The 15,343-nt window shown below is 51.1% G+C and overlaps 6 protein-coding genes across 6 annotated transcripts; 3 read left to right on the plus strand and 3 right to left on the minus strand.

Annotated features, from left to right (window-relative positions):
* Window positions 1-406: 406 nt before the first annotated feature.
* On the plus strand, window positions 407-1,950 carry SCP_0111070 (hypothetical protein; the record flags this gene model as incomplete). Its single annotated transcript, XM_027753336.1, has 3 exons — window positions 407-936; window positions 989-1,709; window positions 1,765-1,950. The coding sequence occupies 3 exons, from the start codon at window positions 407-409 to the stop codon at window positions 1,948-1,950; spliced, it is 1,437 nt and encodes a 478-aa protein (XP_027609137.1).
* Window positions 1,951-2,043: 93 nt separating this feature from the next.
* Window positions 2,044-6,623, minus strand: SCP_0111080 (Uncharacterized protein; the record flags this gene model as incomplete). Its single annotated transcript, XM_027753337.1, has 21 exons — window positions 2,044-2,376; window positions 2,431-2,517; window positions 2,571-2,636; window positions 2,688-2,774; window positions 2,826-2,966; window positions 3,022-3,093; window positions 3,142-3,242; window positions 3,294-3,517; window positions 3,573-3,821; window positions 3,876-3,937; window positions 4,001-4,379; window positions 4,438-4,610; window positions 4,660-4,846; window positions 4,908-4,993; window positions 5,044-5,360; window positions 5,411-5,502; window positions 5,552-5,646; window positions 5,702-5,918; window positions 5,971-6,007; window positions 6,211-6,249; window positions 6,308-6,623. 21 exons carry the CDS (start codon window positions 6,621-6,623, stop codon window positions 2,044-2,046), a joined length of 3,360 nt encoding a protein of 1,119 aa, XP_027609138.1.
* A 973-nt stretch (window positions 6,624-7,596) lies between these two features.
* SCP_0111090 (hypothetical protein) lies at window positions 7,597-8,016 on the plus strand (the record flags this gene model as incomplete). The annotated part of the gene is made up of 1 exon (XM_027753338.1): window positions 7,597-8,016. One exon carries the CDS (start codon window positions 7,597-7,599, stop codon window positions 8,014-8,016), a length of 420 nt encoding a protein of 139 aa, XP_027609139.1.
* A 155-nt stretch (window positions 8,017-8,171) lies between these two features.
* On the minus strand, window positions 8,172-10,494 carry SCP_0111100 (Multifunctional cytochrome P450 monooxygenase af510; the record flags this gene model as incomplete). Its single annotated transcript, XM_027753339.1, has 14 exons — window positions 8,172-8,253; window positions 8,307-8,450; window positions 8,517-8,648; window positions 8,697-8,790; window positions 8,853-9,030; window positions 9,090-9,103; window positions 9,157-9,274; window positions 9,324-9,439; window positions 9,499-9,604; window positions 9,657-9,699; window positions 9,760-9,948; window positions 9,997-10,129; window positions 10,183-10,350; window positions 10,410-10,494. The coding sequence occupies 14 exons, from the start codon at window positions 10,492-10,494 to the stop codon at window positions 8,172-8,174; spliced, it is 1,602 nt and encodes a 533-aa protein (XP_027609140.1).
* Window positions 10,495-11,026: 532 nt separating this feature from the next.
* On the plus strand, window positions 11,027-12,071 carry SCP_0111110 (mRNA 3'-end-processing protein; the record flags this gene model as incomplete). The annotated part of the gene is made up of 5 exons (XM_027753340.1): window positions 11,027-11,159; window positions 11,217-11,570; window positions 11,620-11,713; window positions 11,765-11,966; window positions 12,015-12,071. The coding sequence occupies 5 exons, from the start codon at window positions 11,027-11,029 to the stop codon at window positions 12,069-12,071; spliced, it is 840 nt and encodes a 279-aa protein (XP_027609141.1).
* Window positions 12,072-12,432: 361 nt separating this feature from the next.
* Window positions 12,433-15,271, minus strand: SCP_0111120 (hypothetical protein; the record flags this gene model as incomplete). The annotated part of the gene is made up of 13 exons (XM_027753341.1): window positions 12,433-12,782; window positions 12,832-12,872; window positions 12,929-13,038; window positions 13,095-13,251; window positions 13,311-13,642; window positions 13,692-14,159; window positions 14,214-14,340; window positions 14,402-14,720; window positions 14,785-14,888; window positions 14,942-14,986; window positions 15,039-15,079; window positions 15,137-15,166; window positions 15,221-15,271. 13 exons carry the CDS (start codon window positions 15,269-15,271, stop codon window positions 12,433-12,435), a joined length of 2,175 nt encoding a protein of 724 aa, XP_027609142.1.
* Window positions 15,272-15,343: the final 72 nt, after the last annotated feature.

A 15,343-nucleotide genomic window follows, 5' to 3' on the forward strand; every position in this document is an offset into this window, starting at 1 on the left:
ACAGTGATTGGGGGTGATCTCCTAATGACAGAGTATGTGGTCCTTGTGAATCCCTGAGTGTATATACGCGCCGCATACACACACATGTGTGGTGGTTGTCAGAGCGGTCTGAAGCAACTTTTTCTCGATGTCATTAGGTGTTCTTGAGGTCATGGTGAAGCGTGTACCTTGGCCAAAAAGGACTGGACGCGTACAGAACCAAGCATGCGTCGGAGTCGCACTCTGCACAGAAAAAAAAGAGTATAGAAAGAACAGTGCACTACTTCTCTCCAGTTACCAGTACTGCATAAGATCTGTAGAGCAGCTGGTCGTGTTCAAGATTATTCGCAGATTCAGAGATAGCCGAAGCACGCAGCACGTGCAGGAAAACGTCGATCGCGACTCGGTGACTTTAGCAGACACGCTCATGCAGCCACGACAAACTCGCCCTGCTCCTCAGACCTATAGCCCTTATGCCCAGCAACCCCCCTCCTATCTCCCCGCGCACTCCCAGGGCATGCTGGCCGCGTACGCCGTGACTACTGCCCTCTCACAACCTCACGTCCAAAATTTTCCTCAGTACCAGTACCCCCAGGCTTCTCATTATGCTCAAGCCTACGTGCAGCACTACCCAAATGTCGCTGCTTTCCACCCAGCGACTACAGCAGAGGGGTACACCCTCTCATCTACGTATGTTCCGGGTCAGCACACGAGCCAACAAGGCACCATGCCCGCAATGCAGAGCCGAACCACTGCTCAGAGGCCCCAGGATCGCGGCCAGACGCAGCCGCATTGGTACCAGCCGGGGAATGCCAGGTGCACGTACCACGGGTGCATGTTTCAGGGTTCGCAGAAGGCCGTCGAGATCCACATGATGGACCGGCACCTCATTTATCCTCCTGGCTGGGAGAACAGGAAGCGCAAACCAGACTGGGATGCGGACCCCAGTCTGAAGGGGTGCGTGAAGCAGCTGCAGTTAATCTGATGTCCAATCTCACGCGTCTTGAAGGAAACCTATACCCATACAAGGTACTACCGTAAAGCTAGATACCCCAGAGGCCATCGCGGGGTGGATCGCAGAGCGCAGGAAGAGATTCCCAACCGCAAGCCGTGTAGAGGAAAGGCAAAGAAAGCTTGAGGATGCCATTGCCCGTGGACAGTTGTCACCAGAAGATGTGAGATTTCCTCACAGGAAGAAGCGAAGACTCAATGACGGCGCAGACGCCCACTCACATAATGGCTGGAGCGACAGAGGTAGAGGATGGGGAAGAGGGAGAGGATGGGGAACTGGAAGAGAAGGCGGCAGAGGGAGAGGGAGGGGGAGAGGGGCGAATCAGAACTGGCAAGCTCGGACGGACGGTAACCTGATACCAACAAGCGGAGAGTCTTCTCAACAAGCTACAGGGAGCACGCATAAGGCAGCAATAGTCCCTCCAGCTCTAGGATCTCTGATCCAAGCATCCAGCTCGGATTCTGACGAGGACTCCGAATCTGAGTCAGATTCCGATGGTGCACCTGAAGTGGTTTCTTCAAAGGTGTCTCCAAAAGACTTGGAACAAGAGGCTGCGGACTCACGACCTGAAAGCCCGGATGATGTCCCAAACACTCCTGCTGCAGGCACTGTTTCTACTGCCATTCAGGCGATTCAACCAATCAAAAAGTCCCTACCAAGGCAGCCGCGCAGACCTCTACGTAATCCGTTCGCTTCACGTCCTTCTCTGCTCCGTAATGTGAGTGCCAAAGTTTACTGTTGCAAGAACGCATTTAATGAGATCTCTCTTCTAGTTGCTGCAACCTGAGATCCGTATGACCGTGTCCAACCTGTCTCAAGCTATCCGTTTTCTGGTCGACAACGACTTCCTCGAGAACGTGGAGTTGAAGCCCGGTCAAGCGGCCGAGAAAATGATCGAGGTTGTCGGAGAGGCCGAGGCCGAGGATACGGTAAATAAGCCCGCAAACGCTGTATCGTAGAGAACCTCTGAGAAGTTGTAGATTACAGCGCTGGCATCGCGCATCCTGCACCATGGTCCAAACTAATAAATTGTCAATAGAAGATAAGATGCATCATGCATCACCGGTGCCATCGCTCTCGACGCCCATCTCGCTTCCTGTCTCACTGCCACTCTCACTGCCGCTCTCCTCGTCTGGGTCGACTTCCAAGGTCCGCTGTTCCACGTCATATCCAACAGCAGCCAGCTCCTTCCCGATCTGAGCCGCCTTCGACGGTGCCGTGACAACAACCGCCACAGACGACGACGCATCAAAGAGCGGCAGGAAGTACTTGCGCAGTGCAGCCAGGACGTCCTCCTTGGTGACGGCCTGGTATTTTTCCAAGAGCTTGATGCTGTGGTCTTGAGGGACACCCTTGAAGGTCTGGTTCAAGAAGGAGGAGAGTGCCTGCAAGAAAGGGTCCATTGGTCATGAACAGTACAAGCCAACATGTGCACTTACGGCACGACCTGGTGTTGAGACACCTTTTGTCACTCCAAAGACGATACTACTCTTGGCTGCGTCCATTGTCGTATCCTCTAGTGGTATCTGTACAAGGGGTTATGTAAGGATGCTAAGAGGAATTGGTACTTAGGACTCACAGAGCCGTCAACGAGACTCTTGATAACAATGGAAGCCTGCCTGAACGCCTCCATGCTATTCGAACTCTGGAAATGCGCCGTGAGACCAGACACGCGAGTGATTATTTAGAAACATACGCGATACAGGTTGAATCCAATAAGGCCGGCCTCCCGATCGATGGATATATGGGCGCCGTAGGCTAGGCCTGAGCCACGGATATAACGCTACAGGGGGGATTATAAGGTAGCCCATTCGAAGCAGGGGATTTAACACACCCATAGGTAGCTCTCGGTGGCATTGAGCGCTTCGAGAGCCACACGGATTGCTGGGAAGTCAGGATGATCAAAGCCTTGGATGCCTTTCGCAGTGTGCGCAACGAAGGAGCTCTCGATTGTGGGGAGACTGACGACTACGGCCTAGCAGAAACAGTGAGCACGTTGTACGTCAGTATATTGAACACCAGAACTGTACCTTCTTCACCGGATCCTTGCCTATCGAGCTAAGGGTATTAACTGTCATGGTGATGGGGACAAGTTCAGTTGCCTACGTTGCGTCAGCAGTGAGGACCAATTAGATGGGCATGTTGCTCACTGGCAAAGCCTTCTCGAAATGAGTTCTCCATGGACTACGGGGTTGCTCGAGGCCCAACACATTGCCAGTAACGGAGAATCGTACGCCAGATGGCTCGGTGACTACTTCATGGTGAGCCAAATGAGGGAAAGTCCGTAACAACTGAAACTTACTCAGCCGTCTGATCTCTTCAAAGTTTTTGATGGCCTCGTCAGGTGATTCCTGCAGATCCTTCGCAAGTTTGGGTACGAATTCGATCTGCGAGAGAACGCTCCCAGCCAAAGATGTCGAGCTCTCGTCATATAGCAATCCCGCCGAAACTGATGACAAGACGTTGTCGCCGTCTCTCTTCAATTCCGGCAATGATTGTTGGATCTTCGCGACTGACACTTGTAACCTGCGACAACGTAGGAATAAGATGACATCGGGTGAATCGGGTGATGGATACTGACCTCTCCTTGTCGAAGATACTGTCATATACAAGGTCTTTCAACCATGCAATAGCGCTTTCATACATCGCAGTTTCCACCTTAATGGTAACCCGCATCGTCTCACTGAAAGTACCACTGACGCCTAAGTTGACTTCATACGAGACAGTGTCGTTGTCCAGTCTATTGACGACTTCTTCATGTGTCAATTTCTCCCCGGAGCTTCTCGTGACCGGTAAGGAAAAGAATGAAGAGAGGTACGTTGACATGTATCTGTAAAAATAACAGATCAGATATGCCACCGTCAGAGAGGTGTGTTGTACTTACGGGCGGAGTCGATGCGATAGGTTAGTCAAGGAGAAATAGGCATTGATAGTGACAAAATCGGACTATGCAATATATATATCAGAATTAATCTTCTGCGAATGCCATTGGAACAAAACCGTTCGCACCTGTACATGATCGTACTGAACGAAGAATGGGACGGCTTCACCGTCCTTCTCGACACGCTTCGCGAGCTCAGTGTTTCCACCCTGGTGCGCAGTCCGCTTCCGTGCCCTTCCCTTACCAACTTCTTGCAAGCTCTGAACGGGTATCCAGGAGATGCTCTTAACATCAGGGACAGGGAAGGACGTCAGGATTTCCTTTGGGATCTCCTTGTCGTGCTCCTTCTTCGCATCCTGGAGGACTTTCTCTGCCTTCGCAAGTCCCTCAGGCCCTAACATTTTCTTCTGGGCCGCGATGCGAACCTTCTCGGTTTTCTCCAGCTTATCTGCCATTGCCGCAGAGGGCTTCCCACGGACAACGACACAAGGAGGGTCCACGTAGTACCTGCAAATATACAATAACCTTGTGAGCTACGATATGATGGAGAAAATCATGCACTGACTTTTTCAAGACATCCGTCCACTGCGTACTTGTCCACAGGCGAAGCTGGCTGTACTGCTTTATCTCGTCCAAAGAAGGGCCTAACTCGGACCCATCCTCAACGCCGTACAGGACATCGTCAATGACGGTTCCGGAGAACGTATCCCCTTTCGATGTCTCGACCTTGCTACGGAGCTGGAGGGGAAATGAGTAATATGGTCCACACAGACTGAGCGAGTAGTACCTGGCGCTCGTCACGATTGATGACCATGGACATCCTTTGCATGTCGATACCTTCATCAACGATCCGCTTGAGACTGGCCCTGATTTTCTCGTCGAAAGTCTCAAGGTACTCCGTCGGTACAGAACCGACATAGACCGGCAGATCCACCAGTGTGGCTCGTGTATCCTCTCCGAAATAGATGTAAGTGCTGAAGTGGTCATCACATTCAGTATACACGAAGTCATCTGACACCAATCATCAAAACCTACCACAACGGCGACTCGATCTCCACAAATTCCTTGTTAAGAGGTGCGACCGGAGAAGACGTCAAGTACGTGGCGAGGATGTCAAGTGCCTGGAACAAGAACATAAGGACAGGTGCACGACGAGACTACCAATACACACCTTTCTCTCCAGGAATGCATTCGGAGGTGGGCCCATGAACGTTAACTGTACTTCGCCCACGCTTTCGTCCTTCTCCGGGAACTCGATAGTCTCCTTCACATTGTGTTTGAGAGGTTCTCGAAGCGCGCTGGCCGTTTCTACGAAGGGCCGCTTCCAACCTTTCGGTCGTGATCCTTGATTCTGACCATGTCTGATAATGGACGGTTCGATCTGGTTCTGAATAACATTGAGGAGGGAGGTGGTACCAGAGGCCAACTTGCCGGTCACGATGAGCGACAAATTATGAGGGACGTAGTACTTGTGATGGTACTCCCGGACTGACACCACTCATGAGAACGTGAGGCGAAAACAGCATGAACAGACGCACTCTGCTCAACAGGCAAGACACGGAGCGCCTCCATGAGACCCCCAGTCTCGGATCGATAGGCGCTCCGTGCTGAATTCAGCAGGCGTTGCATACTGTCAAACAATCAGAACATGCATCGATGGGTCGTGTGACCAATCATACCGCAGCGCCATGAGGTCTCCGGCAGTATTTTCCCGTCCTTGCATCTCGCTGTAGACCACACCGGAGTCTTGCCCCTTGCCATCGATATGATGTACCTGTAACGCCCATATAAGTGAAGGAGAGGAGATAATCGGCTGGATAGTTCCTGACCTCGGTGACAAAGCCTGCCTTGGTGAGAGTAGGGTACAAGATGTGATCCACGTAAATTGGGAGCAGCTGAAGAAATCCCTGCTCTCCGGCTGTCGAGACAGTGTAAACAGTATGGTCGATGTCGGTCCATGCATTGGTGCCATTCGAAAATCCACGATTCGCAAAGTGATCGATGATGCCTTTGTAAGGATATTGTTCCGCGCCCATAAAAACCAGACTGGATAATAGGGTGAGAGATGTGGCGAGTGAGCGCAGCAATCAAGACTCACTGTTCTAGTGTATGAGGACATCCGCTATCATTGAAGACTAGTATCAGCTTGTCAGCATCGTGGGTGAGGAGGCAGATCAAATCAATGGTGTAGACCCCTCATTCAGCGCAGAAGCGCATGATCAGCCTGCCGACGTAAAGGAGGATATAATACGCGAGCCACGAGCCACTCAGGTTCCACCAACATGAGCTGGGTCGATCGGGAAGCATACACTTATGAGATATGATGACAGACACTTACTCTCAGTGGCGACCACAAAATAGCCGTTGACAATTGGAGCTAGGCTTCGTGTCAATTGAACGTTCTTAAAAGATGAGTATAGTACTGCCTGACACACCTTCATAGTCTAGGTGGACTACAGACAAGCCAGTGACCCTGCTCTTCCACTTCGAGAGCAGGATATCCGCGAAATCGAGCTTGACTTGCTTGACCAAATCGAAATTCCCGAAGCTCTCTAGGTGAGTTCCATTAGTCTTGATGCCGTTCATCTTCTGAGACATGGTGCGTTTGATACAGAGTCGTGAGTCCTGCTGATTTATAGATGTATGCAGAGTTTGCGGTGAAGTCGTAATACAGCGTGCGAGCCCGAGAAACTTGCCGGAGGAAGACGATGCGATAGCAGGATGACGAGAGGTGTAGAGAAGACGGTACATCCAGCAGCTAGACGCTTTATAGGACCAGTAAGAACGTAAGCCTAGTACCCTCGATTGGGTAGGTAAGAGACGTGCAGCGTGGTGCGTGCAAGGCTAGGACACGCGCGTCTCAAGTACTGGCATGCATTCATACAAGCGCCTTCCTTTTCTGGCGACAATTTTAACCTTTCGCATTGCCGCTCAGTACTCAGTTACGATGAACTTGACGCCTGGGAAATTTTCCTTCCGACCATGACTCTCGGTGATGAGAACTTGCCGAAGCTTGCTTTTCTAGGTCCTTTAGGCTCTCATTCCTACCAGGTCCGTCTCAATTCACGAGTGGGTCCAGCAATTTTCAAACCGACGACGGCAGTGTGCACGCGATGGATTCGGAACCAATGTACAATACGTCGAGAAACCAACCATCTCAGGTATCCTGTCTGTTGTCATCTGATTTAACTCTATTGTAACTTGTAGCCAGACGTCTTCAATGCGGTTTCCAATGAGATACCTTTCGGATTAATCCCACAAGAGAATAGCATCTACGGGAGCGTTACTGAAACATATGACTTGTTACGGCTCCCTGCGGTCGGTGAAGACAGGTTTGTTCGGGGGGAACTCACTCTTCCCGTGCGACACTGCCTTCTCGTGCGCCGTGGTGTCCAACTGGAAAGCATCCGAAGGGTCCTCAGCCATGAACAGGAAAGTCGTACATACCGATGAATTATAACGCATGGCTTAAGATATCGCACTCTAGGCTCTCGGTCAGTGTGCACATTTTCTGTCAGAGAGACTTCCGGGAGCTGTCCGTGTGAAGACGCCGTCTACCTCTGCGGCAGCGCAAGCCCTTTTGTCAGAAGAAGAGGGTGACCAAACTCTCCAGAGCGCGGCCATATGTGCGGCCCTTTGTGCTACGATTTTCGACGGGCTTGAGGTGTTGCATGATAATATTCAAGATAATGATAGTATGTCTGATTTCTGCACTGCGCATTGCATGTGCGAAGCCGCTTCTGACTCATGCCCAGCGAACCTTACTCGCTTCTACGTACTCGCCAGTTCCCTCGACGCCAGCCTTCCCTCGGACGCCTTACAACGATACGCGCGGAGACGGGCGCTCGTGCGCATCAGCGAAGGCCTATCAGAGCAAACAGCTGCTCCACACGGTCGCCTCATTCAACTGGTCATCAGTACGCTCCTCACTACCTTTGGGTCACCCGCCACTAGAATCGACCGGAGACCATCTATAAGTGGGGTCGAAGGTGACATCTATGTGATAGAGCTGGAGGACTCCACGGGTCCTCCCAGTCCGGGCAGTCATGCTGTCACAGATGCCTTGTGGCTGAGCAGAGTGCGGGCCGGTATTGAGAGGGTGCAGGTTGCCGGCGGTGATGCCCAGCTGCTCGGTGTTTGGTGACGCCGAGATCTTTGCGTAGACTGTCTTCTCTCTTGACGATCAGGATTTGTTTAGAATATTTGCTATCCTACACCGAATCGAGTAGCTCAAATCGGGCGACATGCGGAGACCATATAGGTACATCGTGAACAACCACGAAAGTAGCATGAACGATATCATTCGTCTGAGGTTTGCGCAATCAGCGCGGCAGCAGCATCGGAGCGCTGGACGATGCTGCACTGGAAATGCTTCGGATGACTGGACGAAATGAGCTTTAGTGCCACCCAGGCATGCAAATACTAATGCCGCACCTGAGTAGTGTAGAAGTGTATTCTACTTCCGGTTCAATCGGAACCCCCTTCTCATCGAGGGCCTTAGCAATGTTGAAGGCCGCCGCGACAGTGGCGACAGCAATCCAGACAGAGTCAGTAGCAAGCCAGCGACCTGGGCATATCCTGCGGTACCAACGGACCATGTAAGCACCGTGACTTACTCACGAACCAGGCCCAAAGAGAGCGTACCGTCGACCATATCCGAAGGCAGCCAGAGGTGGCTCATTGATGCCGAGTTCAGTGTTCTTCAAGTTGTCAGCGTATCTTTCAGGGAAAAATCTGTACGGTTCAGGATATGTTGCTTCGTCGTGAAGGATCGCCCTGCAATCCTGTTCAGCCTACCGAGATCGCGGGCAAATGGATACTGACCAGGTGTTAGGAATGACGGTGGTATCCTTGGGGATCAATTTGCCCTCGTACACGTCGTCTTCTGTCAAGCTGTGTGCTATTCCCAAGGGCGTGACTGCACCAGCACAAACGTACTAAGTTCAGTATTGTCAGACAGCTGCTGCACCTCAGCCTTACCTGGATTCCATCGAAGACACTCCCAGACTATCCAATCGATGTAAGGAAGGGAGTCCCTGTCAGAGAAATCGGGTAAACGATCTCGGCCTACGACTTTGTCTATCTCTGCTTGTGCTCTTTCGAGGACCTCGGGATAGACTGTCATCGCCAGGAAGAATGATAGAACAGCAGAAACAGTCTGTTGACAGTCAACGGAACATCAATAGACTCTATGAGTTGAATGGTCGAAACGCATACGGTGTCAGCGCCGGCTGGAAGAGGAGCATTAGCTTATGCTGAATCACCGGTATACTAACAACATCACCAGCATACGAGGTAGCAGCAACACCCTTGATAACCTTCTCTTGCTCAGGATCACGTCCGGACTGAAGCCACTCTTCCACAGCGGCAGCAGTTATGCATGGTATCGCGTTTCCCGAAGCCTAAGTAAATTTAAATGCTGATGAGAAGCTCATCTCGTACGAAACTCGCCATTCGCTCCTTGACCATCTTGAAAGGTGCATTGAGCATGGCCTGGTTCAGCTTGCGCCATTCCAAGGCCTGTCGCTTAAATCCTGCACCAGGCATCCATGCAGGAATGAATCGCACTAGATAAATGCGATTGATGTGGTCAGCGAAACACACGAGAATATTACGCTTTGCTCACGGGGAGGTATGTAGTCTACAAGGTATGTTCCGAAGATGCCAGCTAATCCGAGAGTATTCATTGCCTGGTCCGCCAACAGAACATACGGATCTCCCTCAGGTGCTACCTACGGTTGACTTCAGTCGTGATACCGGGCAGGACGCATGAGCCTGTTCTACCTGATGCCCGTACGCCACACTCAACACGATTGCGGCAGCATTCCTGTAGCAGACCATCCGCGTAAGTTCACAAACTGGTACACATCTGGCAGGGACCCAAAACCTTCGTATGTGATGATCCAGGTTGTCGGGGGAGTCAGTAAGGTTGCGAAGGAGGACACGTGTTTCTCTCAGCATGACAGGGTGATACGTAGAAGTATTGGCTGCGTTGAAATGTTGGTGGAACATAGCCCGATGCTTCTTCCACCATGGTCCATAAGGTATTGTGGAGAAAAGCCAGTCCCAGCCCATACTGTATATCGCTGAGATCAATTGATCGGGTAATTCGAGGCCGACTTACAGTTGGGTTACCATTGATCGAAATGGTCTGGAGGAATAAATACTGCTCCGTTTCTCGAGGAGATCGTTGACCACTCGAGCCGAGTTCAGAACCACGACGGGATTGCCGAAGACGTAGATATAGACGAGATCACCTGTGCTTACATGCAGCGATTGCTCTGGCTTGCGATGAGAGGACGAGTCGTACCATATGTCTTCCTCCACTGGGCATAGGTTATCCACGGATAGGTTTTAGGTAACTCAACAGAACCAAACCATGATGTTCTCGGACCAGGAGGTAAGGGTAGATGCCGAACGGCGTGCTTGGAGAAGACAGCGTAGAGTATGAAGCAGATGAGAAAGGATACCATGAGATCTGTGGGATTTGGCATGTTGTTAGTGTCCACGATTCATGCAGATCGTCGCAAGACGCGCCACGTTGAGCAGAGGGAGATGGTGGGACAGTCGGGAGATCGATGAAAGCGGCCCATGCTATATGAATACGAAACGTCGGAGCCATGAGAAAATAAGGGAAGGGCCATCACTCCGCTGGAACCAGCGTTGGGAAGAACTGGAGGGCCAGAAGAATCCGAGGTGCAGCATTTTCAGGGAGAGGTTGCAGCTTGTCCGGTGTGTTGGAGAGCATACAACATTTCTGGTCTAGATCGGACTGGGACAATCTCAGCATGGACGTTATACAAACGGGGCTAGTGCCGACTGGGATGCCGTGAGATGCTTCCTCCCGCGTATGCGACTTGTTAGCCTCATCTTTGAGTCTTCCAATATCCATTAGGGTGAGAGAATGTTCTGATGTGCCTGCAACATATCAGCTATCAGTCATTGCGACGAACATCCCTCCAAACGGGCCGTGAGTAGCCCGCGGGATGAACCTGAGGGAACTGGGTGCGCCAGGGACACTCAGTTCGCGGATGGCGATCGAGATTCCAAGTTCGTAAAGAGCTTCTATATTTGGAAGGAGCGGTCGCTTATCAATGCACCTTGTTGTGACGCTACCATGTCACAAGGACTGAGCGGTTTGTTCGTCGACCACGATGGCCTCTGCTGTAGCAAATCCGCTCGCTGGTCCGTCTGCGTTGCGGGATCTCATACGCCCACAATTCCATCAGAACAACTTTGCTGAGGAATCTTACATTAAGAACGAGCTCGGTATTAAGCTTGATAAAGGTATTCTTTCTCTCGCGCACACAAGCTACGTATCGTACCGTTATTCATCGCCTGCAGATGACCAGATATGCCGTCTCTCTCTTACCCCCGCTGGCTGCCCTCTCGGGCCCCTTCACTGTCCTTTGAGGCACACCAACCCGTCAATCCAAAACTTCCAACCTCCCAAGCAGCTGCCCACTCATCCTCGTGAGCGAGAGCGTCTCGCCACCGTGTGCAAACATTGGCTTCGTGGCTTGTGTAAGAAGGGTGATGCTTGTGAGTTCTTGCACGAGTACAACCTGAGACGCATGCCCGAGTGTTGGTGGTACGCGAAGTATGGCTACTGTTCCGCTGGAGACGAATGTCTGTATGCCCATCCGAAAGAGCGTCGTATTGAGTGTCCAGACTATAATAGAGGGTTTTGCAAGCTCGGTGTGTAATGCTGTACTTTTTGCAGAGATTATTACCTCATAGCATGTAGGTCCCACATGCCCTCGGAAACATGTCAAGCGAGTTGCATGCCAGCTCTATTTGACTGGTTTTTGTCCCATGGGTGCAGATTGTCCGCGTGGCCAGTATGTATTTTCCTAACCCTTTGAAGACCAGCAAATTATTCACATGCTCAGCCCCAAACCAGATCCCCCTCCGCCGAAGGCGTATGAACCGCCCTCACCGCCCTCAGTGCGGGATTTAGGGCCACCTCCTCCAGGTTACGGTAGGTATGCAGACTATGATCGTGGATTCCCTGGCGGTCACCCGCCTGGTCTAGGAGGCTCGGGAGGCCCACCGGCCCCTCGCAGGAACATCGAGGATGTCACCTGCTTTAAGGTACGTTCTTGCTGCTACATTCTGGGACCTCTTGTTGATGCCCTACAGTGTGGGGAGAAAGGTCACTATGCAAATCATTGCCGGAAAGGGTTGCACAAGCGTTAAGGACTTGAGGATTTTCACGGAGATCTCAGCGTAGAGGTATATTTCTAAGAGTTGGAACGTGTATATGTCTAGTTCATAATTCACGAAAGCATACCCGACGGACGAATTTGAACCGCGCCCATGTATCATCTCAAAAAAGCACGAGTCCAAATGATCGGATGGAACAGCATTCTGATGCGAATCGTGTGTTCCACTGTGCGGAGAAGAACAGTGCAAAGTCTAAAGTAGTACATCCTAGATTATTTGGTACTCTACAGTCCGGATAGCGAGAATTTACTGACGTGGTGACACATCAAACATTAGAGACGCAATATGAGTACCGAAAGTGAAACAGCATAGAATCAGAACAAAGAGCGTTTCACTAATGTCGCGTGGCGTAAGCCGGCGGAATACCTGGAACATGGCCCTGCACATGTGCAGTAGGCATGGACGGCGGCGAGTTTGAGGTGTGACGAGCCCAGCTGGATACCATAGGATTCGAGGTAGACAAATTCATCATACCTGCTGGCATCGTCGATGTAGGCGACATTTCGTCGAACGGTTGGTTGCCAGGCAAAGGAGCACCCGTGAGCTCCACTATCTGAGCATCCCTAGGGAAAACCCCTGCATGAGAAAACGGATATAGAGGCACTGCCACCTGCAAGGGATGCATCTGCGATGTCATCCGAACGATTTCGGTCATCAGGCCTTGGAGTAACTTCTCCTGACGGACTAATATGTTTCAGCAACACACTAACCAGAGCGTGGTAACTTGACCTACTACCGATGGGCGAGCGACTGCCGTATGTTATCATGGCAAACCTTCCATAGTGAGGATAAGTTAACTTTGCGCCATGAATGAGTGCATATCCACTAACCGGAGCGCATTGATATTCCCCCAGGCCATAGTTTCTCCCGCAGTGTCCCCGATTTCGATGAAGTACTTGCACAGCTGGATCTGAACGACAGCCGCCAGATACCAGCAGATCTACAGATTCAGAATCACATCAGAACAGTAGAGTAGCGGTGTCTTCTGAGACTCGCCGTTATAAACGGATGTAAACGCGTAATATCTAGCGAGGTCTCCGAAAGTCTGAAGTACGCCGACAGTATGAATCGTGTGGCGTTGACGCAACGTGCAGCTGATACGCTCTGGGTATTGTGAAAGTCAATGTAAGAATTGTGGAGAGTGATGGTTGCCCTGTATAAACCAGTAGTTAATGTCGCATCTCGAACTTCAGCTTATGAATTAAAACATACGCGTAAGGTACAACATGGGCCATGTAGAGGTCCGTGTCGAGGCCACTCCCATCCGGGCTAATGTCAAACTGCCGATAGCCTGATGGAAAACTCTCAAGGAATTCAAGAGCGACAAGCCTGTCAAGTTGCTCGAAGCCAATCAAATTGAAGGGATTTTGATTTATGCTAGGCGGTGCAGATGCACGAAGGTTGCTCCTGGTATTGTAGTCTGTTACGCGGCCAAACAACATGACAGACTTGAGGAAGAGTATGCACGAATCAGTGTATTCAGGTATATGTCGAATGAAGACGTCTTTTGTACCCAAATGTTGCGGATTGTCGGGTATCCCTGACTAGATACAAGGTTAGAGTATATGGCATACGACGAACGGAACACTGTACCCCTGTTTCAAAGTCAATAGAACGCAATGGGAATTCTGTCCCGATGTCCCTCTCATCTACAGCATGAAGCCATCCTCCAACAGACACAATACGATCGAATATTACAGTCATCCACCAAGTTCTTCGGCGCAACTCTAATTCCTTGAAATCTTTTGGAGGATCAAGGTAGGCACCTGTATTCGATCCATTCATAGAGAAAGTGCCCGGATAATTGAGTCGGAGTGGCACCGCGACCCTCGCTTGAAACCCCGCAAATATCCATACTTCCACCCAACGACCCTCTTGATAGAAATACCAAGAGAGTAAGATGCAGGCCTGCACGACGGGGAAAATGTCCCGGCCTGTCGCCATTGTCCTGTCAATGTACGCTCGCGTCTTGCTCACATGATGCTCCGCAAATGTGTCGCGGCGCGTTCCATCCGGCATCGGGTTGATATCGTAGGAAGTCCAGCGTGAGGCTGATGCGCACTGGTTGACAGGGTCAATATATTCACAGTGCTATCTGAAGGGCCAGCCACTCACTATGGCATGCAGCACCGCTGGATGAGGAAAATTTGGGTCGTTGGGATGCAAATGCATGGATGCAAGTAACGAAGGACGATGCAACATACGGGAACCGCAAGGATCACATCTGAAGAATATATCTATGCTGTAGAAGATTAATAATCAGTGTGGCTGCTGGAGTTAGCCAGTGAGTGAAGCCTCCTTACAGATGTATCAAGGTGTCAGGATGAGGAAGGTCTGGATCCCAACCGGCAGCGAGCATCTCCGTGCGAGTATCTGCTCGACTACCGCCAGAATGCCGCGTATCCGGGCTTCCTGTCGAGTCCCGCCGTTGTGAGTCAGGACTGTCCGTGAATCCATTTGCATTGCCCTGAGGGGTATTGGTTAAATTAGAAGTGCCGTCAGAACTTCCGGTTGGCGACCGCACCGCAGTCGATTGCGGACAACTATTTTGCAAGGACTGTCGAGGAGATGGCGGTCGAGAGATGACACCCCTCGCCTCATTCAGTTGGTGTTTCAGCTGCGCTGCACAGATACGCGGACATGGTGAATTTTATGACGAAGCGGACGAAGCGGAGAGAAAACCAACATATTTGGTCTTCAAGCTGTCGTATCCGGTCCATAGGATCAACGTTGGGAGTCATCGGCAACCCATCGATAGGATCATATGAGCATTGTGGCTCGGTGGGATGCCTGAACAAAAATTATGAGAAGCAGCGATGGAGTATACAGGGTAACACAAGTACGCGTAGCCAACCGGCGGTGGAACACTGATTAGAGCCTGCCATTGCCTGCAGAGTTATAGTCAGTATCTCAGCTAGAGTCGGGGAAGGTCAGGCCGACTTCACGCAAGTGCTGCAGTGCGGGCGTGCTGCGTCACATTTCTGAGAAGGGGGAGTAAGTCATCTAGTATACAGCTAGCGGAAACAGCAGCCACTCACGAGCTTCCTTCTCCGACATGAAAGACAAGCCTGGAGGGCATTATTGTTGAAACGAGAGTAAGCACTGCAAAGCGTATAGCGTACCTGGTTTCTCCTTAAAGCAGACCGATTGGAAGTACTAGCAGATTTCGGCATTTACCCCGTATAGCAGACGCGCCTTTCTGCTGGGGACGTTGGATAGCCACGGAGAGTACAACTCAAACTGAT

Source organism: Sparassis crispa (genome assembly GCF_003851025.1).
Source record: "Sparassis crispa DNA, contig_000000F, whole genome shotgun sequence".
NCBI classification, from domain to species: Eukaryota; Fungi; Basidiomycota; class Agaricomycetes; order Polyporales; family Sparassidaceae; genus Sparassis; species Sparassis crispa.